We start from the raw sequence: 26,779 nt of genomic DNA on the forward strand, positions 1-26,779 counted from the left end.
TTAGGAGGAACTTGACGGAGGAACAAGGGGGAGAAGAAGGGCGGAAATGGTGGGGGAAAGGGAGAGAGGCAAACCATGAGAGACTCTTGAATGCTGACAAAAACTGAGGACTGATGGATGTGGGGGGGAGGGGGGATGGGCATGGAGGAGGGCACTTGTGGGGATGAGCACTGAGTGTTATGTGGAAACTAATTTGACAATAAACTATTTGTGTAAAAAAAAAGATATTACACTATTTTAGACATAAACTCTCAGTATGTCACTGAAAAGATCTTTTTTTAAAAATTTTTTTAATTTAAAAACATTTTTTAAAATTTCTGAGACAGAGAGAGACAGCATGAGCAGGGGAGGGTCAGAGAGAGAGGGAGACAGAATCTGAAGCAGGTTCCAGGCTCTGAGCTTAGCTGTCAGGACAGAGCCCGTCACGGGGCTTGAACACAAGAACCGTGAGATCATGACCTGAGCTAAAGTCGGACGCTTAACTGACTGAGCCACCCAGGTGCCCCTGAAAAGATCTTTCTGAATTCCAAATACACTTACTGCCAATAGCTGAATATCCAGGACTCTAAGTACTTCCAATGTCTCACCCGGACTCTATAAAGTCTTTAAGAACAGCAGTATGTCGGGGCGCCTGGGTGGCTTAGTCGGTTAAGCGTCTGACTTTCGCTTAGGTCATGATCTCGTGGTTCGTGGGTTCGAGCCCCGCGTCAGGCTCTGTACTGACTGTCAGCTCAGAGCCTGGAGCCGGTTTCAGAGTCTGTCACTCCCTCTCTCTCTGACCCTCCCCTGCTCACGCTGTCTCTCTCTCTCTCCTAGAAATATATAAAACATTAAAAAAAAAAAAAAAAAAAGAACAGCAGTATGTCTTGAGCTCTATCTTCTAAGCCTTCTACTTGTATATCATACCACAGTCTACAGGCATCGTTAAGTATCAAACAAATCTTTGTTGATGTATTGTTATTAAAGGGATTTTTCTCTTCTCTAGGGATATAAAATGCAAGTCAACAAATCAATGAAAAAAGTATAAAGAGATTATGAAAGAAGAGAGACGAAGTAGAACAAAAGAGAAATGAAAAGTGTGATAAACTGAATAGATGAAGAAAGTTATTAACCAACATTTTAAGGAGGACAAAATGAATGAAGAATAAAGGGAGGGCATCCCATCCATAAAGAGAGCAAGAATGCCCTAGTTTTGTCCAAGTTAGAGCATAAAGCACACTTGTTTAACTTAACATTTAATGAATATTACAGTTCTCTTCTGACTTTATCTAATTCATATGCAGTGATGTGAACAAATAAGGAATAAGTCCTTGTGTAGATAAAAAATTTATATCCCATGATGTCCTCGTACATAAATTATTTTAAGATGTTCTCTATGGCAACTCAGCTAATACATTTTATTAACAAGCAAAATGAGGGAGAGGAAACGGTCATGCAATCTGCCCAGGCAGAATTTGATACTAAGTTTGTTTGATTCTGGGTGTTCTTTTTTGGCCTTTCTAGAAGTTATTCTTGTTTGAAGGTTTGAGGAAGAAAGAAGAATCTAATTAGCTGATTCTCTGGGAGCTAGCTAGGTATAATGCACTCAAGTAAGCTTCCCTTCTTAAATCTCTTTTTCGGGTCAAGTACCCTGTTCTTATCACTCTGTAATAAAATTGCCAGTGTTATTGAATATCTTTCCAACCACCTCTAAGGTCCTCTGGGAGGGGACTACACACTGCCTGACACATGGTGGAAACTCAATATTTATTGACTAAATCAATGTTTTCCAGCTAAAAACTGAACGATAAAACCTACTGATAAGAAAAGCCTAATCAACCTAGTAAATGAATGGAGAAGACAAATAAAATCTGATACTTTAATGTGCATATTTAAGTGTCATATCATGAGACAAAATCTTTTCTAAACAATGGTTGTATAGTAGTCCATTTTCAAATATAACTGGCACATTTCATTACCCAAATTTCTCAAAAAAGAAAAAAAAATCTAGAGGAATTCCTAAACATCCCAAGACCTAAACCTTGTGGGTTTTTTTCTTTTTAATTTGTTTTCATTTAAAAGGAAGAAAGCATCTAAAACCACTAAGTTCTATTTTCTTACATTCCTATCACTTAAAAACAGATGAACTGATTTTTCACTAAAAAAAATGTGTTGGCTAGTAATAAAATTCAGAAAATAGAGATTCATGATGGAAAATGGACTCCAACTAAATCACAGCAAGGCTATTATAAAAAGATGATGTTTAAGTTCTAGTTACTTCATTTGGCTCACGGTTTAGAACAAGAGTATTTTTTAATTAAATATATTATAATTTTACTCACTTCAGTGCTTCCTCAAGTTTATGGATTTTCTTTTGAGTTTCTTCTTTCTCTTTACCAAGTTCACTCTCCAAGTCATGAATCTGCCATCACAAAGATGTGTAAAATTTACCAGAAGGCAAGTACTCAAAGGAGAAATACAAACAATGAAGCAGTAATCTTATTTTTAACGTAAAATTAGATTTAGATATTTGAAGACAGAGACTTGGTTAACCATAATCATTTACCATACAACTATTTCACTTACTATACTTCCAATACCTCTTTTCTTGTCAAAGTTTGTAACTGTGTGAATCTACCTGTGTGTGGATCTCCTGTAAAATAGACTGATGTGTAAGACGTTCAAAGAGGGACCGATCACTTTTGAATTTTTTTTAAATTTACAGATTAGCCAAAGGAATCTCACGAGATTCAGGAGAATGTGGTAAATGACATGTCTATACTCTGCAAACATATACAGGTTATGATGAAACAGTCCCCCCTTCCACTGCTGGGAATGGTTTGTACAAGTGTCCACTGAGCGTGGGAGGTAATCCCCGGACCATGAGTATCTCTTTCCTAAATGCAGTATCCTTTGAGTTGGTGGGAAGGCAGCATGAATAATGAGGGCTGGAAGTTTCTCTTTACAGAAACCTCTTCAGGTACAAATGCAGATAAGCATATGCAACAAGGATATTACAGGGATCTATAGGAAAGGAGACTTTGGGACAGCTGAACAGGAAGGTAGAAGTAAATGGGCAGGAAGGCTTCCACACACAAGAGAGCCTAGCTGGGAAGTGAGAAAACGCAAGTCACTTAGTGGGGTGAGAATATTGGTTCCATAGCTGCTGACAGCCCAGGTGAGGCTGAGGAATGACAAGCAAACACCAACAACACAAACACACACACACACACACACACTACACATGCACACACACTCAAGACACTTTTCAAACATGGATTTGGTGCTAACCCAAAATGCCTGTCCTTAGCTATTTATATCAGTTTGGATGGAGACCTCTCTAAATTCAAACACTTCTTCCTTTGGGGGCACCTGGATGGCTCAGTCAGTTAAGTTTCCGACTTCGGCTCAGGTCATGATCTCACAGTTCACGAGTTCAAGCCCCGTGTTGGTCTCTCTGCTGACAGCTCAGAGCCTGGAGCCTACTTTGGATTCTGTGTCTTCCCTCTCTCTCTGCCCCTTCCTTGCTCATGCTTGCTCTCTCTCTCTCTCTTTCTCTCACAAAAATTAATTTAAAAGTTTTTAAAAAACGTTTTCCTTTGATAATTCTCTCACGTTTTTCTCCTTTGGTGTTTTAGTAAAATAAATACATAAAGTCAAATGTCTGTAAACTCAAGGAAGATAGAGAAAAAGGACATTTTCCTTGAGTTTTTTCATATTTTCCTAGTCCATGAGAATATCAAAAAGCTTCTACTGGCTGCTCTGAAAACAAACGGTGAGAAAAAAAGTAGGAAATAGGAACATGCATGGTGGTGGCAAGGACAGGCCCTCAGTAGAATGAGGGCAGGGAACCCCTTTCCCCCATATTTTAAATGGTAAATTAAGAAAGCTTATAAACACCTATCTTACTAAAAAGAGAAAGAGCATCTAACCTGCCTTGCAAATTTTTGCCACTGCATTTATTTACTTTACACGGGGAAAAAAATTCAATTGTCCACAATTTTACCAGGTTCTAGACTGAAATTACTGCCTTACTTATGTTAGGTCCTTGGTCTGTACTTGGCATACAGTAGACATGCTAAACTGGAGTAAGTACACTTTTAAAGCAACAGGCACACCATCCCCACACAGATCTAGTCTCTTTAATGTACAGAATCAAAGAGATTAAAGCCCAAAATTCAACCCAGAGATGACCCAAGGTGGACATTTTGGAAATATACGTATTCATATCAGTAAAATCCTTTCTTGAAATGAAATCTTAAGTAAAAATCCAAATACCCACTTAACATAAAAACACAAAGAAAAGCAAAGCTGTTTGAGAGGAAGGTGGGGAAATGACATTTGGGAAGAAAGTGAACATCTCAGCGTTAATGTTTCTACTGCAGTCACACATGTTTCCCTGGCCTTTTCGCTTTAAGTTTCCTCTGTTAGTTAATTTTAAGTCTCTTACAAATATCACACAGATTTGGCTTTTGACCCAAATCATATGTTTTCTTTCACTAGGGGAGATTACCTAATTTACTGCCATCACTAAAATATTCTTCAAGCTTCTGGGGGTTTTATGTTCCTTTTATATAGAGCTTTTGTTGTTCCAAACTCCTCTGTGTTCTGATAGACTGACATAGATTTTCATTTCACCAGTGATACTATAAAGACATTACAATTATTTTTAACTGATATTTCTAGTAGCCAATAAGTGAAAAATTAGCCTCCGTGTCCTATCTTTTTATTTATTTTTATTTTTTTTCTAATGTTCATTCATTTTTGAGAGAGAGAGACAGAGAGTGAGCAGGGGAGGGGCAGAGAGAGAGGGAGACACAGAAGCTGAAGCAGGCTCCATGCTCTGAGCTGTCAACACAGAGCCTGATGTGGGGCTCGAACCCACAAACCACGAGATCATGACCAGAAATGAAGTCAGCCACTTAACCAACTGAGTGTCCCATGTCCTATCTTTTTAAATAACAGTTTCTCCTACCCATTCTGTTTTCTTTTAAATAACCCGGTTGATTTGATCCAGATAGCTGTTTTAATATTTTTTTAATCTACACACCTCTTCTCTCAAGAAATTTTTCCAACATCTGCATTATTTTATATCTTGTACGCAATTAACATTTAAATTCAACTCTATTCTAGTATTGTGGCAGCCACCACTACTTCTTTTTCATTCTTGAGTATTTTCTACTGTTTTGTTTGATATTTTGCTTATCCTTAGGTGAATGAAAGTACATCAGCCAGAAATGATTTATTTTCAAAAAGAATATCTGGGTGATCTATCTATGAGGCTCTTCACATCCATGGAGGTCAGCTGTTGCCCTTGCACTTGAGGGCAAGAGTGTGTATAAGATGACTGGGTCACAACATTCTGGCCTACAAACAGAGCATGTGTCACTCTACTGCTTTAAGACATTTAGATTTGCAACCTGGGAGACTAAACTCCCCTGACCTTTGCTCCCTCTCACCCAGGTCTCAATACTTACAAAACCTCTCTCTGTACTGAGGTTCAAATGCTGTTGAATCTCTTTATTGCTTTTAATCTGATAAAGGGTGACTCTTCTAAATCTGTATACAGAGACCTTCAGAAAAGTTCTCCTACCTTTACTTCTGGGTTAATCCATTCTGAGCCCCCCCCTCAGGAGTATCAATTGTTGTATACTCGTTTTCTGTTTTCTGCTTTACTGTCTATCTCCTTTCTCAAAATGTTTTATTCTTTGCCTTTCCCTTTTGGCTTTGTCCTGATTGGTACTTCACATCAGCTCTGCCCCTCCCCAGCTCCTACGTGAATCTTAAACCTGTTATCATGTTTTCAGGTTCTTTACAACCCTTTCCATGTCAATTACCTCCGTTCTCACTTCATCATTCTCTTTCCTTATGGGATCTGTTCCTCTTTCATAGATGTCATATTTTCCAGTATTCTACTGATAAATTTCTTTTTTATGTCTTTGTTTGGAGTAATACCTTTCAGAAGAAACTCCCTTCCCTGGGTCTTCTGTATAACGCTGTCATTCCTTTGCTCTATGTTATTTTTCCACAGACCCCATTATTTTTCTCCTACTCATTTGGAAACAGTGTATTACCCTTTTGGATCTGATGCATGGCCAGGAGTGCAGGGGGCAGAACCTCGCTTCCATGACACGCCTGCTGGGGAGGGGGGGAGGTCTTCTTCTCAGGGCTGTGGCTGAAATCCAGGTCCCAGGAAACCCCCAGGGTGGTGGGTTGGGGATTTCTACTGAGGAGGAGTTTTTCTCCATCCCTCCCAGCCTACTTGTGTGGGACTCCGAAGCCACAGGCTACACGGAGAACTAACAAGGAGCCACTAGCAGACTTACTGGCCCGTCAGCATTGTCTGTGCTGGGACCCACCTCCACTGTACCCTGTACTGCACCGCCAGGGGTTTCCTGTTTCCTGCTCTGTCTCCCCCACCCTGGGACTCAGAAGGCTCCACATGAAGGCATCACTGAGATTTACCCCTTTAAGTGAAAACCTCGAAACAATTACCCGTATCTTTGAGAAAAATCTATCTGAAGTGACATGGGGATTTTGAGCGCAAGCTGTGGGGTCAGGCTGCATGGGTTTCTACCCTGCTTCCTCCACAAGTTCTTTAACACTCTGTGCCTCCATTGCATCCCCTCCCCCTGAAAAATAGGGATTAACAGGAACTATATTTCAAAAATTGGGATAAGTTAATACGTGACTCCATGGAAAATAGGTTAATTGTGATGAGTTAAATTATTCCAGATAAAACCCTTAGAACAATTTTTGGAACATAATGATAAATTCTCAACAATGGTTAAAAATTATCATTACCTTCTCAGATATACATACATAAACATATCTCTATCTATCTCTATCTATACATAAACAGTCTCTTGAAATCCCAAAGTCATTATGAAGACCCAAGGTCACAGTGATGGCCCAATACAGTAAATCCCTTAGATGGGCTATCTGCCCTTTTACAACATGGTCCCTGAATTGCTAAGAATTTGAGCTCTGGTAAGTGCTTTTTATCATTCTCTATTCAACCTTAACCTTGTCGTCAGGTTTGCAGCTGTGACTTCCTGATGCCGGTGGGTGCGCTAACACAAGCACCTTGATCTGATTTATTGCCTCTGAACCACTGGATCCATTTCTGAAGCAGAAATGGGACCATCTGAGGGAGAGAACGAGAGACTTCCCTTGGCTGTAAACATACATATGTCGAAGCACAGACTTTGACCAGAAGGTCCTTAAGGCTAGAAGCTGTTTCTTTCTCATTTATTTCTACACTGCAAGCACCCAGCACAGTATCTGGCCCACATAAGAACTATCTATTTGTCCTTAATTGAAGACATTTATAGTATGTGGTTAAGGGTCTTTTTGGATTCTATTTTCAGTTTTTACCTATATTCCAGATAGTTGTAGTGATAAAGATAATTTTATTGTCACCCTTTTCTTTTTTATGAATGCTAGGCAGCGAGGAATAATCTGACCTTGTAATCCTTTCCCGACTATATATGGTTAATACCCAGAATAAATTTTAATAATTTAAATAATGAAAATACAAACCAAAGAACCAAAGATACAGCATATATTTCCCGACCCAGGGAGTTTGTTGTAAATAATTGATTGAACTAGACATAACCACAATTATTGAACATTTACTAAATGTATGCAAACATATGTAAAATATTATGTCTGTCTTCCCCTGCAGCCCAAGAATTTAAGTAATCAAAAAATTAAAAAAAAAAAAAAAAGGAGTAATTGTATAAATAAGAAAGAGATTCTGCTCCGCAGAAGGACACAGATACACCATGGTGGAAATCCCAGCACAGGAAGGGGAGGTAGACTGCCACTCACCCACTCTGCCTGGCTAAGTCCACCCCATCTCCACCATCTCCAGCCTCGGCTTCCCCACAAAAGGAACGCGGCATTGGGCTGCCTGACTTCTCGCTATGAGACATTTCACTGTGCAATTTCATTTTTGAAAAAACTTCACTCAAGGCACACTGTCCTCTTAAAGAAAATCGTGCCAGTAGAAAATGGAAAATACTACACAATATATTCTGTGTAAAGCTGTCAGTATTTTAAATTATTTTAACCTGATTAAAAGAATCATAAGTGAACGTGAAACACTGGAATACGAGATTGTGATGGTTGTGAGCTCCAGCTGACTTCGTACCTCATCTCTTACACAGTTACGGCAGAGTAATTCTAAGCAGGTATTTTAGTTCTAGCACATTTCAGAATATACATGCGTAACATCTGTCTCACGAACTTCTTTAGGTAAACAGCACCATCTTTCACTCTTTGGTGACTGTTTGGAAAACAAGCAATCGGTTATTTGTAGGAGGCAGGTGTTTCCTTGCTAGTAAAATCATTTAGCCTGACCATTTCCTGATTTAACAGATTAGGACACTTCATCAAACAATGACATTTAGTTTTACTACCTATTATTTGTTTGATGTTCAAAGATCTTAAGAGCAGGCAATAGCCACTAGAGATCAATAAAAACCATTAGATAATATGTGTGTGTGCTTAAATTAGGGACAGCATTTGATGCTGTTTCTCTGACCTCAAAGACAAGTTAAAATCGCTCATGCTGCTTTCTTACTAGCGTGAGGAAGTAATGTCACTCAGATGGCATTTCCTCCTCCTGAACAGATATTCAGAACTAAGTTTTCTACCAAAAGTTATTGAACGCGCACACCTGTAACACTGGCTGACCGACAAAAACCCTATACAACCCACTTAGCTATTGAGTCCACAGCCAGGACTCTGTCAGATTCATGCCAGCTCTTTGCGCAGTCAAAAAGGATATTCCCTGAGGGGGGTACAAGACGTCAAATCTTCATGGACTGAGATCACAGCAGGTTTAATAAAGAAAGAAGAACAGATGTCAATTTAAAAGGAGGTGACTGAAATAAATTGTAAAACAAAAACTGACATGCTGAGCAACGTTTTCTTCCAGTACAAATAATGTTAGAACATAGGCAATGTGACCAATTGTGCTTATTTTTCTTTTAAAGATTGCTATTATTTTAAACACTTCTTATTTACATTGAAAACAATTAACACGCTTTAACTACTTACATTATTAAAAAGCTAGGCGAACTGATACTTTGGGGAAAGGGAAAAAGCCGTGGTTAGGATACCTAATAAAAAGGACTTAGTTTTGCTCCCCTTTCACTTAGGGAAACAGAACAGGAGTGGGTGGGAGGTTACTGGACAGGCGCGAACTGAGCTCGAACTTTCTGTTTCCTGTGTGTGTCTGCCAGGCAGAGGCGCTGATCCAGAAACCTCAGTGTACTTTGTGGCTAACTAGCCAAGTCTATCACTGTCTCTAATAGTCCTCAGGAGGACTTAACGGGAGTTTGGGACAGGAATATATTCTTTTAAAATTCATCAGTGCCTGGTCTTCTCTTCACTCCCAGCTTTTCCCTCTTTCTCTCATAGGTACCCAGATACTATCTCAGGAAGAGAGCTGACCACAGAGTTTAATGAAGCAGGAGGCCAAGGTGTTCCTTAATGAACAGGAAGCCAGATGTCTGCACAAAGAACGAACAAGGCACCAACCAGTATACCCAGAGGGTGCCTTATACAGTGGGGGGTGAGGCTTATGATAATGTATCATCTTCTTTTAGTAAGTAAAATATTTACGAAGCTGCATGCTCAATAGTAAAAACTTAAAAAAAAAGTTCTTTATTCAATGAAAGCAATATTTCTCTCTCTTGTTCAGATATCATGTATCATTTTGTAGACACGGAATATATTTAAGACCTTGCACTGAGGCTACATTAAAAGAGCAGAAAAAAAAACTTTAGAAATAGGAAAATTATAATTTAAAATTTTTTTAATGCTTATCTATTTTTGAGAGAGAGAGAGAGATAGCAGGAGTGGAGGAGAGGCAGAGAGAGAGGGAGACACAGAATCTGAAGCAGGCTCCAGGATCTCAGCTGTCAGCACAGAGCCAGATGCGGGGCTTGAACTCATGAAACACAAGATCATAACTTGAGCCAAAGTCAGAGGCTCAACCGACTGAGTCACCCAGGTGCCCCAGAAAATTATAATTATAAAGGGCATGTATTCAAGTCAATACATGTCTGTAGAAATACTCACTTTTCCAAATAACAGAAACACTCTTCTCAGATATTAAGAGAATATGTCCTGGAATTCTGTCTTCTGTCCTGGAAGACAGAATCTATGCTAATTTATCCTTAACTTCTCCCCCAACCCGATGACGCCTTTGACCAATGAAAGCATTTAATAAATTTCTGCCGAGTGACTACATGGATAAGTGAGATGAGATATACAAAGTGTTTTAAGAAGGTTGTGCTATAAAACCTGCCTAATTTTAACTTGTATGTATTTAATTATTGAAGGGTTAATGTTCTTCTCAGTTTCCATTATATTTTTACAAGTGGATTAATTTGTAATATTATAACAGTAAATAATTACAAAAGCAGCAATAAAGTCTTTGCTATTTCAACTATTCCTTACTACCCAGGTTATATAGCAAACAAGAAATTCAAAACTGAAGTTTAAAAGTCACAAACCTAGGGGCACTTGGGTGGCTCAGTTGATTAAGCTCCAACTCCTGATTCTGGCTCAGGTTGTGATCTCACGGTTCACGAGATCATGGGATCAAGCCCCACATCAGGCTGTGTGCTTACAGCGTGGAGCCTGCTTGAGATTCTCTCCCTCCCTCTGTCTCTCTGCCCCTCCCTTGTGCACACACGCATGCACACTCTTTCTCTTTCTCTCAATAAATAAATAAACAGTAAAAAATAAGTCACAAACCTATAGAACTTTTCCATTTTATTGCCAAAGGTGTTAACAGTGTATCAATAAACCCCTCAGTTATTACTGATAACATGGATGCCAGCATATGCAGTAGTATATACACTGTTCTAAATAACAAGAAACAATTACTCATGAAATTTTTAAGTAGTAGACAATTCTTCCATTGTTTTATATTCTTTGGTTCAATATTTAGAATTACTGCACATATGATACAACGGAACACTAACAGCTCCCATCAACTGTATATTTTTAAACTGGTTAGAAAAACATATAATTTCAAAGTGTTATTAGGAGACGTTAACACCACAATACTCTTCACTCATTAAATACACAACAATGTTTTTACATTGATACTATTAAACTAAAGAGGCTGTTTATAAAGAAAAATGAAGAAGCAAAATTTGATCACTGGCTAGCTGAAATAAACTTAAGAAATAAATGATTCCTTAAGGTCTAGGATGCACAGTCTGTAAAACAAGCCCTCATTCTTCGTGTCTTACAGCGCCCCCACAAAACAGATTACCTTTTTCTCACAGGTGCGTTTTAAATGACTTTTCTCCATTTGAAACTTATTTTCTTGATCCTGTGAATAATAAATATTTATTTTGATTGTACTTAAAGTTGCTACTGGAGTCAATAAAATTAGTAATCTAAATAAATTTTGGGATGAGCACTGGGTGTTGTATGTAAGCAATTCTACCCTCAAAACCAAGAGGACATTGTATACACTGTGTGTTAGCCAACTTGACAATAGATTATATTAAAAATAAACAAACTATCTAATGACACCTTCCTCAAGTTTTGCATGTTATTACGAGAGCCCTAGGGGTCCAAGAGAAATATGAATAGCTTTATGTTAGGGCAGAACAGAAACCTTAGTTCTTTGAAGATGTTAACCTTCTCACAAGGACCTACTTCACAGTGGAAGAGAAAGTTTCTGGCCCTTATTTTTAGGAGGTTACTTAAAAGTAATCAACTGACTCAATATAGAAATAATACATTTGAAATTATGTCAGATGCCAGCCTGGCAATTCTTGACCATAAGGGAAAAGGAAAGATCTAGCAGATGTGAGGAAGAAAGAGAAATTATGGAGACCGGTAGAGAGGAATTTAAAGGGAGGAAGTTATTCGACAATAATAATGTATTTAAATAAGACATTTTTTGAATGAATCAAAAAAGATTATTCAAATTAAAATGACTGTTCTGTATTCTCTATATCCCATTAGCATCTACTTTCATTAAAATAAATAAGATGAAAAATGATACAATGTAACAAAAGAAAAAAATGGCTAGTTGCATGACTGAGGGTTTTTTTTAAATCGACCCTTACTTATCCACATAATCAAGACAAGGAAAGGTGAGATTTAGCTGCTGCTGCTCTGTATAAAAATAAGGACTCACCCTTAGTTGTTTCTTTCTTTGAAGTTCTGATTCCTGGAGCTGCTGTTTTAATTGACAGATGTTCTGTTCTAGTTCTTTAATCATACCAGATGCCTAAAAGAATTTGAAGAATAAGGAAAAACAGTACCATCCTAGAACTTCTGGTTGAATAAATTTACCTTTTTCCCCTCTGATTAAAGTTCTAATCAGAATTAAAATGATCTATAAATCTGAATGAAAAATATGTTTTTAAAAAAAGCTTAAAAATTAATCTTTTAAAGTAAAAATATAAACTAAATTCTCCACAGTATTTAAAGCTATGAAAATATAATACCAATAAAGATAACAGGCTTACAGAAAACATTCTAAATTTTCATTTCATCTTATTTTTTTATATATAAATTTTTTTAACATTTATTTATTTTTGAGAGACAGAGAGAGACAGATCATGAGCAGGGGAGGGGCAGAGAGAGAGGGAGACACAGAATCCGAAGCAGGCTCCAGGCTCTGAGCTGTCAGCACAGAGCCCGACGCGGGGCTCGAACCCAGAAACTGTGAGATCATGACCTGAGCCGAAGTCAGATGCTCAACCGACTGAGCCACCCAGGTGCTCCTAAATTTTCATTTTAAAATGAAATCCACTGGAATACTTCATTCATAAAATAGCGAGTAAGTGACTACTTTAGTAGTATAGCTATGGAACTCTTTGCGGAAAGTTTCAATATCAAACACAGAAGTGGGGGGGGGGGTCAATAAGGGTATCTGTGGGCTCCTGCAGGGGTATGCGATGACAGGAAAACCAAAACAGAACCCAGATTTCGAAGTAATAATAATAATGTACATAGTTCTCTGAAAATGTATTTTTTAACACAACTGAGCATTTCTTCTTGAGTTATTATAGGCTTCCTCCTTTAAAAACTTTGGTACTAAAAAGGGTTAACTCATAGCAGAATTTACTTTATTAAATATTTATATCATGCTCTGTATTAGACATTTAGCACTTTCAGTATTTTATCAACTTTTTTAGTGTTTATTTATTTTTGAGAGAGTAAGAGAGACAGAGTGGTAGCGAGTGAGGGGCAGAGAGAGGAAGACACAGAATCTGAAGGAGGCTCCAGGCTCTGAGCGGTCAGCACAGAGCCTGATTCGGGGTTTGAACTCAGGGAACTGTGAGATCGTGACATGAGTCAAGGTCGGATGCTTAACCAACTGAGCCAACCAGGTGCCCCAGCATTTTCAGTATTTTAAATACCAATTAAAATTCTTACAAGTTTCAGTTATTCCAAGAATAAAGCAAAAGAGAGACTAATTTCAAATGCCAAACAGTTAGCTTCCACATGGCTATCTATGGCTCTAAGCTGAATAAAGTAAATAACTACTTTGTATGACTATTTCTACAGCAAATAATACCTTAGAAGATGAAAGAGCATGTTCCTTTTTCAGAAGGTTTATATCAGCATCATATTTGGTTTGAAATAGTTTCATGTTTTGTTCATAATCATTTGTAAGGTGATCTTTCTCTTTATGTAGTGAGTTGCGCCTAAAGGAAATAAGAGACTAAAATATACTTCAAATACATTTAGAATCACACTCTAAAATGAAGTTTTTTAGTGAACCAAACTCAAATGCATTATCTTTTTTTAATATATTTTTAAAGTTTATTTATTTTGAAAGAGAGAAAGAGAAACAGCAATCAGGGGAGAGGCAGGCAGAGAAGGAGAGAGAGACTCACAGGAAGGCTCTGTACTGTCAGCACTGAGACCAATGTGGGGCTTGAACTCACAAACTGTGAGATCATGACTTGAGCTGAAACCAAGAGTTGGACACTAACCAACTGAGCCATCCAGGTGCCCCCATTATCTTTCAATATATCAAACAAGTATCCTATTCACATTTTTACCAACTTCTTAAATGTTATACTTATTATAGTAAATGGGACTTTTAAAATTAATAAATGGCAGGATTTTTGTAGAAACCTCCCAAGGTTAAATGTAATTAATTTTGGCAAATAATTTTTAGAGTCAATATCAGTACTTGACAGCCACACCTGATAGATATATGACTTCAGACAATACCTTGCCTTTACTTCTTGTAATTCATTACACGTTATCTGGTAAATTCTCTCAAGTTCCAATTTTTCTTGAATTAATTTCTGTCTTTGTAAATTACTGTTCTCTGCTTCTCCAGTCAGCTGCTGGACACGGGACTCCAGTTCCTTGACCATCTGGTTCTGAAACAATACGTCATTATTAAGAAAGCCTCTGACTGACTTTATAACACTTCTGTATCATTAAGTAGCCTGAAGAAAACATATACTGTATTAGAGATAACAAAACAATATTTTTACTACTAAAAATTAAACCAACCTCTTAACAAAATCTTTATTAAAAAAAAAAAAGAATGCTTTCTCCCATAAAGTAAGACCATCATATTTATATGCTTTTAGCTATTCATTCATTCAATGAATATTTACTGAATCTGGTATGATTCCAGGATCTAGGGACAAACCAGTAGATAAGAGAGATGAAGTCCTTATCCTCACAAAGGTTAAATTCTCTTCATGCAACTCAATAACTTATTAGATATGTACTTGGCAATATTCTTTACTCTTTATTTGAAGTTTTAGAAACTTATTAAAAGTATAAAGGCAATATAATAATGTTTTTTTAATTTTTAAATTTTAATTTCTTAAAATTATCAATATCAGTATCAATTGATATCATCAATCAGTGTATAAAAATATTTTATTACACAGTTGCAATATTAGTGAAAACAAATTTTCATTTGTTTCATATTTCTATTTACTTACCATTCTATCAAAAGCACTGCTTTTCCAAAGTCTTCAAAATCATCACATAATTATTTCCCTACTATTGATGCCTATGTCATTCTGAATTTCTCATCTTTATAAAACTAGGTCAAGGTATTTGTGACTAGGTACTTTATCTAAAATTAGGGTAAAAAGCAGAACTGATTTTCATTTTAATAATTACACTTCCACTAAGTGTGAGCAATTAGAAAGGGTTAGGATGATATTCCAATCAATTAGTATTGTTTTATATTCATCCTAAGGTAAACATTTAAAATAAGGTTTAAGATTTAAACAATATTACAACCCTAACACTGTTTATTCATTCCATCATTTCTTCATTATAATACGAATTTAGGTGTATAACTTAAATTTTGGAAATAATAGGTTCTAAATTTGAGAAATGAAAATAATTACAACTAATGTAAAAACATGGTATAAACATATGATGTATAGGAAATACATACAATTCCTAGCTCAGAGCCTGACAAATATCAATTGCTTAGATTTCTTCTCAATAGATCCTAGTCACTCTGCCCCTTTATTAATGATCCCTCTGCTTTGGGAATTCCTTTCAGAAGACAATTTTCCAATGTATATTCTAATATATATATTTGTTTCCTAAATATCGATTGACTGAAAGTAACAAAGAAAAGAATACATCCTTGGCTTTCCAGTTTTAAATGGTAGAATAAAAATGATTTTCACTCTTTCTTCTCTTGGAAATTACCAGAGAGAGACAAGATATACTAGAAACAGAAATGATCTAGAGAGGAACTTCTGTCTCTGGCTACGAAGGAGCAGCTTGCAATAGATCCCACTTGCACTGAGAACAAGTGAAAAACCCAAAAGACACCAAGAAAAAACCAATTTCAATGCATTTGAGAACTTCCAAGGCAGCTGGGACTTAAGGGGGCCAGAGGCAGAAAACTCAGAGAGACCAGTCAACATTCTGTAAGCTGAGGCATTCCTCAAAGTTGGAGAATCAGGATGAGGGATGGAAATTAGAGCCAGCCCAGGCAGCCAGGACTTGAAGAGTCAAGTTCCCTGAGAGAAAAAGTACACAGAAGAGGAGGCTGCACACAGGCAGTTTTCTCCTCAAGGAATCTGCCAAATTTCTAACATTTACAGGACAGGTGGCCAAGATACCAGGGGAAAATATTCTGAAAAGCAGCCTAGAGTTTTCAGCAGTATCACTGAGGAGTAAAAATCAAGGAGGAAGGCCCCTGGTAACATCCAGTGACTTTCACTTGAAACTGTGTAGAAGGCCACACTAGGAGTGGGAATGAATCAGAGGTACACCAAGGACTGTAATCCACCTGGAGCCATTTTGGTCCCTGAATGGATCAAGGAGAGCTGTCTCCACACCAGATGCCTCTCAGTGGTACCTCTCTGGAAGAAGACAGCATCATCCAGAGCATTTATTATCATTCATACATGATGTCTAGCATTCAATCAGAAAATACAAGGCATGTGGGCACCTGGGTGGTTCAGTCGGTTAAGCATCCAACTTCGGCTCAGGTCATGATCTTGCAGTTTGTGAGTCTGAGCCCCATGTCGGGCTTTGTGGTGACAGCTCAGAGCCTGGGGCCTGCTTCAAATTCTGTGTTTCATTCTCTCTCTGCCCCTCCCCCACTCATGCTCTGTGTCCCTCTCTCTCTCAAAAATAAACATTAAAAAATTAAAAAAAAAATACAAGCCATGTCAAAAATTAGAATGAAGAGGATAAAATCCAGAAATCAACACGCAGATGACCTAGATACTGAAATTTAAAAATCTATGACGAATTTGTTACATGACTCAAAATATATAAGGAAGGTCTGCTAAATTAAATGATGATCAAATATAAATGCAAGAATACTCCAAGAAAGGATGACTCGTGGCTGGAGGTCTTAGAAAATATCATCAGAACATGGTTATCCAAAATAGGTGGATAATCTGTTGCTTGGTTCAAAATAGCATACGCACAGGTTGTGACTATAGCATCTCTGAAGCCAATGTGGCATGAAGTATATGCAGGAAAGTCGGGGCTATGTGAAAAATCATAAACCCATATTCTCAGAAAGGAAATCAGGACTGAGGTCAAGTCAGGAAAATAAACAACAGTATAAGAAGTCTTATAGTGCCTGTAGAATAATAAATGCCAACAGAATACACTCATATACACCCCTGTTTAGTAAGCCAGTTATTCATTCTATTATTTTTTAATTTATTATTATTATTTTATTTTTATCAAGTATTTTTAAAGCATTTTCCTAACACTCATGGTGTCTTACACAAAATAGACGCAGAGTAAATAAAATAAACTTATGGGAAAGCATATAGGCATATATGAAATACCTTAAGACAATAATATTTAGGCAAAGTAATCTTTTTTAAACTGAATACAAAGAACTGAAGGGATACAAAATAACAGAAGCCTCAAAATGGCGTAAAAAGTTAGTTAGGAAAAGAGATGCTGATGTCAGATCATACTTTGCAGACTGTGACAGGCAGTGTAGATGGCAATTTGGGGAAGGAAACATCAGGGTCAAGGAAGAAACAAATAACTGTATACATAATGACAAACAGATTACCTTATGTGCAGAGAATATCTTCCCACATTGTGAACTCAAATGTGGCATATGGAAGATAAGGTTGGAGTTCTTGAAAGGGCATGGCTTATAAGCAGAACTTATGATAGGCATTATATTAGTAATTAAAGTTCTTGATCATGGGTAAAAGGGACAAATTGCATTTGTGGGTATAGAACAAGAGGAGACAGGGAGAGCAACTAGCAGGTTGCCGAACGGTCCTGGAATGAGGCAACAATGGCCTGAACTCAAGTGGTAGCTGTGGAAACAGAAGGGAAGAGAGCAGATCCAAGAAATTTTTCAGAGAACCAAATAGTATGATTAAGTAAAATACTAAGTAAAGGAGATGACATGGGACAAGAATTACAAACTTCCAGGCTCAAAACCTAATGTGCCAAGAGAAGTATAGCACATTGGGAATTAAAAAGAAAGTTTGAAAGAATACCATTTTGGTAGGAAATAAAGACATGATTTTCAACAAGTTATGTATTAGGAAATTATAAGATATCCAATGGGCCTTCAGTTATACAACTGATAGAATTAGAAATAAGGACTAGAAATACAAATGTTGGACCTTTACATATAAACGTTTGAAATCCTAGAGGAGCTAAAAATTAGAATTATGTATTAGGAAATTATAAGATATCCAATGGGCCTTCAGTTATACAACTGATAGAATTAGAAATAAGGACTAGAAATACAAATGTTGGACCTTTACATATAAACGTTTGAAATCCTAGAGGAGCTAAAAATTAGAAAGGGTTAGTAACTCAGCAACTATTTGAAAGCTAACGTCCAACTCCTATGGCAAAAAGAGTGACATATTTTATCTTATTTCACAAAATATGACAAGAAGATGTACAAATCCTAAGTATATATCTTAAAAACTTTACAAACTGAAAACACTCATGAGCCACTGCAAAATGTAAACATCACCAGCCACTCTGAAGCCTTATTGGTCATCCTCTCCACAAGGGCAACCAATACTCTGACTTCCATGACAAAAAAATTAACTTTGGCTATTGTTAAACATCCTGTGGATGACATTGTAGACTACTCTTTTGGGTCAGGCTTCATCATGCATACTGTGTGTCTGAGAGATTCATCCATGTCATGGGGTATCACAGTAATTAAAACTTTTTCACTGTTGTATATAGTTTTCCTTTGGTTGAATATACCTAAAAATAATTTATCCATTTTATTGATGGGCTATTTTCGGTGTCTGGCTACAAAACATAACGTCACCATGAACACTTCCATAAATATTTTATGGTACATATATGCACTAATTTGTTCTGCTTATACTTCCTGTAGCGAAGCTGCAATTGCTTTAAGTCACAATTGACTTGAAAATTATGCCCACGCAAAACCTTTTAAGATGAAAGTTTACAACAGCTCTATTCATCATTGCCCAAAACTGGACATAACCAAGATGTCCTTCAATAGACAAATGGATAAACAAGCTATGGTACATCCGTATAATTGAATGTTATTCAGCAATAAAAGGAAATGAGCTTGTAAGCCACAAAAACACATGAAGAACACTTAAAGGTACAACTGCTTTATTTTTAATGTTTATTTATTTTTGAAAGAGAGAGAGAGAAATGAATGAGTGGGGGAAGGGCAGAGAGAGAGGGAGACACAGAATCCGAAGCAGGCTCCAGGCTGCAAGCTGTCAGCACAGAGCTCGACGCGGGGCTCCAACTCACAAACTGTGAGATCATGATTTGAGCCAAAGTTGGGGTCCCACCAAGTGAGCAACCCAGGGGCCCCAAGGGTACAAACGCTTAATGAAAGAAATGAATCTGAAAAGTAGACATACTGTATGATTCCAATGACATTTTGAAAATGACAAACAATACAAATAGTAAAACGATCAGTGGTTGCCAGGGCTTCTAGGGAGAGGAGTAGGGGACGCAGAGAGTGAAGCACAGGTGATACTGTAGAACAGTGAAAATATCATGTATGATACTATACTGATGCACACATGAGAAGATACATTTGTCAAAGCACATGGAATTTTAAAGCACAAAGAATGAACTTTATGCAAATTAAAAAAAATCATTTAGGAATTTGGGGAAATCTCAGGAAGAAATGCAGACTGTGACAAGATAATCTAGTTATTTTACAAATACATGAAAAAACCTCATTGAAGGGAAGGGGGGAAGGTGATGGCGTAAGCAATTTTGAAATGAGTTGAGTTTGTAAAACCAAAAGCAAAAAGTCATTGCTCATAAGCACTGTACTCAAAGTTGGTTCCCATGGGGGTATGGATTAAACACTCTGATAGAGGTATACATGCATAGTGGAATTGAACAATTAATAACAAGGAGGATGGTGGAAGCCATGTTTCCACTGCCGGATTGAAAATGTACAGATACACGAGGGGAAGAAGCTGGGATAATCCATGTGGTAATGGATTAGAGTTGCAGACATCAGTAAGAAATTATGTTTAGCTTAATATAGATACAGCTGATTACATATAGAAATGTTTACAGAAATGCATATATTTACAGATTAGCATCTTTCAGGTAAAAGGGCATAAAAGAGTGCTGCTATGAACTCTCCACAATAGCTAAAACATGGAAAGAGCCTAAGTGTCCATCAACAGATGAATGGATCAAGAAGATGTGGTTTATCTATACCATGGAATACTACATGGCAATGAGAAACAATGAAATCTGGCCATGTGTAGCAACATGGATGGACCTTGAGGGTGTTATGCTGAGCGAAATAAGTCAGGCAGAGAAGGACAAATATCATATGTTTGCACGTATAGGAGGATTAGGAGGAACTTGACGGAGGAACAAGGGGGAGAAGAAGGGCGGAAATGGTGGGGGAAAGGGAGAGAGGCAAACCATGAGAGACTCTTGAATGCTGACAAAAACTGAGGACTGATGGATGTGGGGGGGAGGGGGGGATGGGCATGGAGGAGGGCACTTTGGGGATGAGCACTGAGTGTTATGTAGAAACTAATTTGACAATAAACTATTTGTAAAAAAAAAAAAAAAAAAAAAAAAGGGCATAAAAGAAATGAGACCCCAGCAGTAATGAGCACACCTAGCACACAGATCTTGGTTTCTAATGCCTTCTTCATGGAACCTACATTGATGGGGGTATATCAAAGGGGCACAGGAGCCCACTGAAAGATCTCTCCATGACCAAAGCTGAAATAATTTCAGCAACAAAATAAAATAAAGAAATACTGGACTATAACCCAGCATATAAAATAAATAATATCCCTAAGTCCATACTGATACAAATAAATGATTCAATAAGTGTATAAATAAGGGAGAAGAGATAAGCTCTCATGCAGAAAATCTTCAAACAATTTATATAGATATCCCACCCTCAAGTAATGAGAACATAATTCCCTACTTCTTAAGCATCAGTAACTTTCTTCCAAAGAGGACAGTATAGAAAGGTGGGGAGTAACTTTAAGGTAAAAACCCTAACAAACACTACCTCAGCCAGGTGATCAAAATTAATATCAAAAGTGGTAGGTCATTAATATCATGCACCACTAATATGATGTGATGAGAATAACTGTACCTGCGTGATCCTATGGCCTGAACCCATAACCCCAGCCCAATCATGAGAAAAATATGAGACAAAATCCAACAGAGGAGCCCCTACAACATGCCTGTCCCACGTTCCTCAAAACTGTCGAGATCATAAAAACAAGGCAAGTCTGAGAAACTGTCACAATCAAGAGGAAACTAGGGAGACGCAGCAACTAAATGTAATGTGATGTCCTGGTGGAGATCCTGCACAAGAAACAACATTACATAAAAATTAAGGAAAACTGAATAATCTATGTATGGTCTTTCGTTAATAACGATGTATCAGTACTGATTCATTTGTAACAAGTATGCCAAAATCATGGAAGCTGTTAGTAAAGGAAATCGTGTGTGGGGTATACGGAAACTGTGGACTCCCTTCGCAAAACTTCTGTATATCTAAAACTGTTCTAAAAAATAAAATCTAGTTTTTTTTAAAGTGGTTATTTAATTCAAAATGATGAACTGGTGCTATTTGGGGGTTTCTTCAGAATTATGAGGCTGGAAGTAAAAATGGTGGTGGTGACTATAAAATGACAAATTCCAGTGATCTCAAGGACACAAGTTGTCCCATGAATTACCACCTGTCCCTACTAACCACAGGTAATCATGGCCAACAGAAAATCTCAGGTGTCTAAGGCCCTTTGACACTCTTTAAGATTGGGGCTCTTAACCTTGATCCAGGTCCATGAGCACAATTCACAGTGTCAGAAAACTAGAACGGAAAAGAAAATCTCATGTTAATTTTCACTACCCTGACCTTCAGCATTGCATTTCAACCAAATACAGTCAACAAACCCGGGCGGTATTTAGCAATACCTGTGACAAACAGAAATCACAGATTATTTGCACAGTCCATCATAGTTTTGGATAATCACTAAATATCGTTTATCCTCATTATTACTCACAAGTTACAATAGTTATGAGGCCTACTGCTAAATCTTGGTACTTATTCCATTAGTTTGTAAACATATTATTTTATTATGACTTTTATGTATTACTATTATGATAACTGTAACTCAGAAAATTCCCTCTCTTTGTAATCTTAATATTTTATTTAACTTAAAGATCTTATTCTGAGAAGGACTAAATAGACTTCACAAGATTGTCAGCAGGACCTGTGATACAGAAAAAGGTAAAGAATTCCACTAAGAGAGCCTAAAATCTCAATAAAGCCATCCACAGACTTCTGGTGTGTCTAAGGCTGATACGAATCGAGCCTTATATTTTACAGCTGTCACTTGCCCAAGCATCTAATCATTTTGCTAGGATTTTCATATTTATAAGTTTTAATATATTGTTTTAAAAATTCAGTGTTTACATGTTTTAATTATGAATTTCATACAAGAGAATCCCTGCCAATACCAAAGGACATAGTCTAATAAGCTATACAAGTGTCTGCTTACAATAAATAGCATGGAAGCAAAACAAGACTCAAAAAAAAAAAGAAAGAAAGAAAAGAAAAAAGCCTGAAAGAACAACAAAACAGAGAAACTAATTCTCAGTGACAGTCCCGTCTTTCATCTCAAGCCATGCCTTGAACTCTACCTTATTTAATTATTAAATCAGGAGCTGCTCAGCAAGATCTGTCTAGTTTTGATGATTCTTAAATTCAATCCTGCTGACAGACTCTGTCCATTTTTCTCTATATTTACTGTTACTTAATGACAAGGTCTGAATGCTAATTTTTAACTTCAACTTTCATTAAAAATTGAATGAAGTTTCTCTGACAATGACCACTTGGCTCAAAAGCATCATTTTCCTTTACATCCCAAATGTATGAAGATTAAAAATTCCACTGTGAAAGATGTTGCTCCTATATTATTGAATAACTAAAATAGAACTATACAGTCAACATTGTAGGCAATCAGTATGCTTCACAAATTTCAACTTTAAAATTACTTAATATGTTTAACTCCTGTTTGCAAAAATTTACGATTTTGGAGATGACAAAAATGTATTTCAGATTACAAATTTGGTGGTTGTTCATGACTTTAAATATATTATCATGCTGATTATCCAGAAAATAAATTCTTTTTTTCAAATGTTTATTAATTTTTGAGAGAGAGAGAAACAGAGCATGAGCGGTAGAGGGGTAGAGAGGGAGACACAGACTCCGAAGCAGGCTCCAGGCTCCGAACTGTCAGCACAGAGCCTGATACAGGGCTCAAACCCACGAACCGTGAGATCATGACCCGAGCCAAAGTCGGACACTAACCAACTGAGCCATGCAGGTGCCCCAGAAAATAAATTCTTGGTATTTTTTTACCCCAAAAATCCTGATCCACCTCCTGCCTCTGCATTGTGCTGAAGAGCATCATCATTTGCTGGCCAATATCATGTCCAAGTCAGCCCCTCTCTTACCTGGGCTACAATAATAGCTTCCTAATCAGTCTCCCTGCTCCCATTCCTGGCCCCTCACACTTTTTTCTCTGCACAGGACCAGAGAGACATGTTTACAATATTAGCCAGATGGAATTGCTTCTATGTGCTCCACCCATTAAAAATTCAATACAGATATACTAAAAATTCAGTGAATTGAACACTTTAGAATAATTTTGTAACATATAAATTATGCCTCAATAAAGCTGTTTTAAAAAAGTTAACCACAATGGTCTACACAGTTTTCTCTGATCTGTCCCCTAACTCGTTTCCTACTGCTCCCAATGCTTGGTCTGCACTGCCCCCTTGCTATTCTCTGGACTTGCCTGACACATACCAGTGCTAGGATCTTTGCAGTGGCTGTTCCTTCTGCCTGAAATGCTGTTCCCAGATTATCACATGGCTCTTTCCCATACTTCCTGAGGTCTCTATGTTAATGCTCCCCCTCAGAAAGGCTTTCCACAATGGCCTTACCTATGTAGCACCTTCCTCCACCCTCTCCCCTCACACCAGTGTTGCTCAACCTTTTCTTTCTTCTTTTTTTCTTTACTTTTTTTTTAATGTTTATTTTTGAGACAGAGAGAGATAAAGCATGGGTTGGGGAGGAGAAGAGAGACAGAGACACAGAATCAGAAGCAGGCTCCAAGCTCTGAGCAGTCAGCACAGAGCCCAACGCAGGGCTCGAACTCACCAACAGTGAGATCGTGACCTGGGCCGAAGTCGGACGTAAAACTGACTGAGCCACCAAGTGCCCCAAACTTTTTTTTCTTCTAATTATTGCCCCCCTAATTAAGACTTTTTAGATATTTTTCTTTTACTCATTCCCTACCATTAAAGTTTAATACCCCAGACACACTGTTTATAAACTGTACCATTGGAGGACCACAAGCCACTATAATATCTAAAATTTCTTTTATCCCAACAACCAATTCCCACAGCCTTGAATAAAATCAGCCCCATTTACAATGCATGTCTTCCATTGACTTCTTTTTCATCAGAGCACTGAGTACCACTGGACGTTTATAGTTATTAATTGGCTGTCACGCTCAGAAAAGTGTGAGCAAGGACTTTCTGGTCATCACTTTGGCTCCAGGACCAAGTATAATGCCTGCCATGTTTCTCTAATGGACTACAAATGTCTCTTGGATTTATTACGCTCTAAACAGGGAGGAGAGAGTGAGCCTCACCATAAAGGGCCCCAGACACTATTGCTGTTGATGTAGTGTAGGAGCTCCTTATCTGTTCTGGATGCCAATCCCTTACCACTTCTGTGATGTGTAAATACATTCACTCTGCTTGAGAAAAGAAGAAAATAAGAGGAGGAGGAGGTCACCACTAAATGAAAATATTGGATATGAAAAACTGTAATAATTAAGGGGTGGCTGGGGGGCTCAGTCAGTTGAGCATCCGACTTCTGCTCAGGTCATGATCTCATAGTCTGTGAGCTTGAGCCCTGCGTCAGGCTCTATGCTGACAGCTCAGAGCCTGAAGTCTGCTTCAGATTCTCTCTCTCTCTCTCTCTCTTTCAAAAATAAACAAACATTTTTAAAAATGAAAAAAATATACTAGTTAAAATAAAAGGTATACGGGCACCTGGGTGGCTCAGTCGGTTAAGCGTCCGACTTCAGCTCAGGTCATGATCTCACAGTTTGTGGGTTTGAGCCCCGCGTCAGGCTCTGTGCTGACAGCTAGCTCAGAGCCTGGAGCCTGTTTCAGATTCTGTGTCTCCCTCTCTCTCTCTCTCTCTGCCCCTCCCCCACTTATGCTCTGTCTCTGTCTCAGAAATAAATAAAACAAAAATAAATAAATAAATAAATAAATAAATAAAAGGTGTAACTGACACAATAAACAGGAGGAAACTTACTAAAGAAATAATTGGTGAGAATGAGATCAGATAGGAAACTATTCTAAGAGCAGAGAATAGGAAGAAAGCAGAAAAAGACAGAAAACATAAAGACCTAAGGGGTAGGAAGGACCAATCTTTTTGGAGAAATAATGTAAATAAATTTCTCTGAACACAGATTTAAAGGGCTCAAATAATGCCCAAAAAAAAAAACCCCACACCAGAGACATCAGAGTGACATTTAATGTTTCTAAAAATCAAAGACATTTGCTAATGTTCAAAACTGCTTGTATTCTCTCTCCTGAAAAACTGGATTAGACCACACTTCTTCTCCTGTTTGTCTCTCAATGTTCTCTTGTCTTCTGGCATCAAATTCTGAGGTGAGAAAATCTGAGGGAACCTTCATATATAAGTGACCTGAGTTTTAGTTGTTTTTCCTTCACTGGGGGGTGGGAAGAGTTACAGTCTGGCAGCTCAAAGGATTCTGAAGAGGCTCAACGACCCACCAGGCCATGCTCACCGCACTTGGAGAACTTCTATGATAAGAAATCTCTTAAGAAAATAGGGGCGCCTGGGTGGCTGTTGGTTACGTCAACCCTTGATTTTGGCTCAGTTCATGATCTCATGGTTCATGAGTTCAAGGACCACATCAGGCTCTGTGCTGCCAGTGCAGAGCCTGCTTGAGATTCTTTTTTTCTCTCTCTGTCTCTCTCTCTGTCCCTCCCCTACTCTTCCTCGCTCTCTCTCAAATAAATACATAAATGTTTTTTAAAGTCCAAAAAAAAAAAAAAAGGAAAAAGGAAAAAAATCCCTTTAGAAAATAACCTCATGTCTTCTGCTATGATCCCCCCATGCTTCATGAAGTGGGTAGAAGAGGAACAGAAAGATCTGGCTGGTCCAGGTTGTTAATTTTATCATCAAAAAAGTTGTATTATGGGACATTTCAAACAGATACAAAAGTAAAAACGGTAGTATGATAAATCCACTTGTGTCCATCACTCAAAGTCAGCATCTAGTTGCATCTTTAAAAAACTTTCTAGGGGCGCCTGGGTGGCTCAATCAGTTAAGCATCTGACTTCACCTCAGGTCATGATCTCGTGGTTCGTAGGTCTGAGCCCCGCGTCGGGCTCTGTGCTGACAGCTCGGAGCCTGGAGCCTGTTTCAGATTCTGTGTCTCCCTCTCTCTCTGACCCTCCCCTGTTCAGGCTCTCTCTCTCTCTCTCTCTCTCAGAAATAAATAAAACATTAAGAAAAAAAACTTTCTAGGAATCCGAAGTGTTGAAGCACCACCTGACCAGAAGTGACCGATGCTAACAGGCCCTGAATGTCTAGAAGACCCAGGGTGCCACCCAGTTTGCCTGGACATCACTTCAGTGCTGACTTAAGGTTCTGCTTTCTTGAACTGGGCAGGTCAGTCGCACCTATAGCCTCCAACTCCAAAAACTGTATGACTGTCAAATGCTCTTTGTCCTTCTG

The 26,779-nt window shown here is 37.9% G+C and overlaps 1 protein-coding gene across 3 annotated transcripts in view; it reads right to left on the reverse strand.

Annotated features, from left to right (window-relative positions):
* The window catches only part of CEP112 (centrosomal protein 112), a 421,494-nt gene that overhangs the window by 300,541 nt on the left and 94,174 nt on the right, over positions 1-26,779 (reverse strand). For all 3 annotated transcript variants that reach the window (XM_039236017.1, XM_039236016.1, XM_039236018.1), the window contains 5 exons: positions 14,212-14,366; positions 13,547-13,676; positions 12,158-12,250; positions 11,279-11,338; positions 2,322-2,401 (listed from right to left, as the gene is read on the reverse strand). In XM_039236017.1, coding sequence (XP_039091948.1) covers positions 2,322-2,401; positions 11,279-11,338; positions 12,158-12,250; positions 13,547-13,676; positions 14,212-14,366 — 518 coding nt within the window. The remainder of the gene's footprint in view (positions 1-2,321; positions 2,402-11,278; positions 11,339-12,157; positions 12,251-13,546; positions 13,677-14,211; positions 14,367-26,779) is intronic.

Source organism: Hyaena hyaena, unplaced genomic scaffold (assembly GCF_003009895.1).
Source record: "Hyaena hyaena isolate Hyena2069 unplaced genomic scaffold, ASM300989v1 scaffold_104, whole genome shotgun sequence".
NCBI lineage: Eukaryota > Metazoa > Chordata > Mammalia > Carnivora > Hyaenidae > Hyaena > Hyaena hyaena.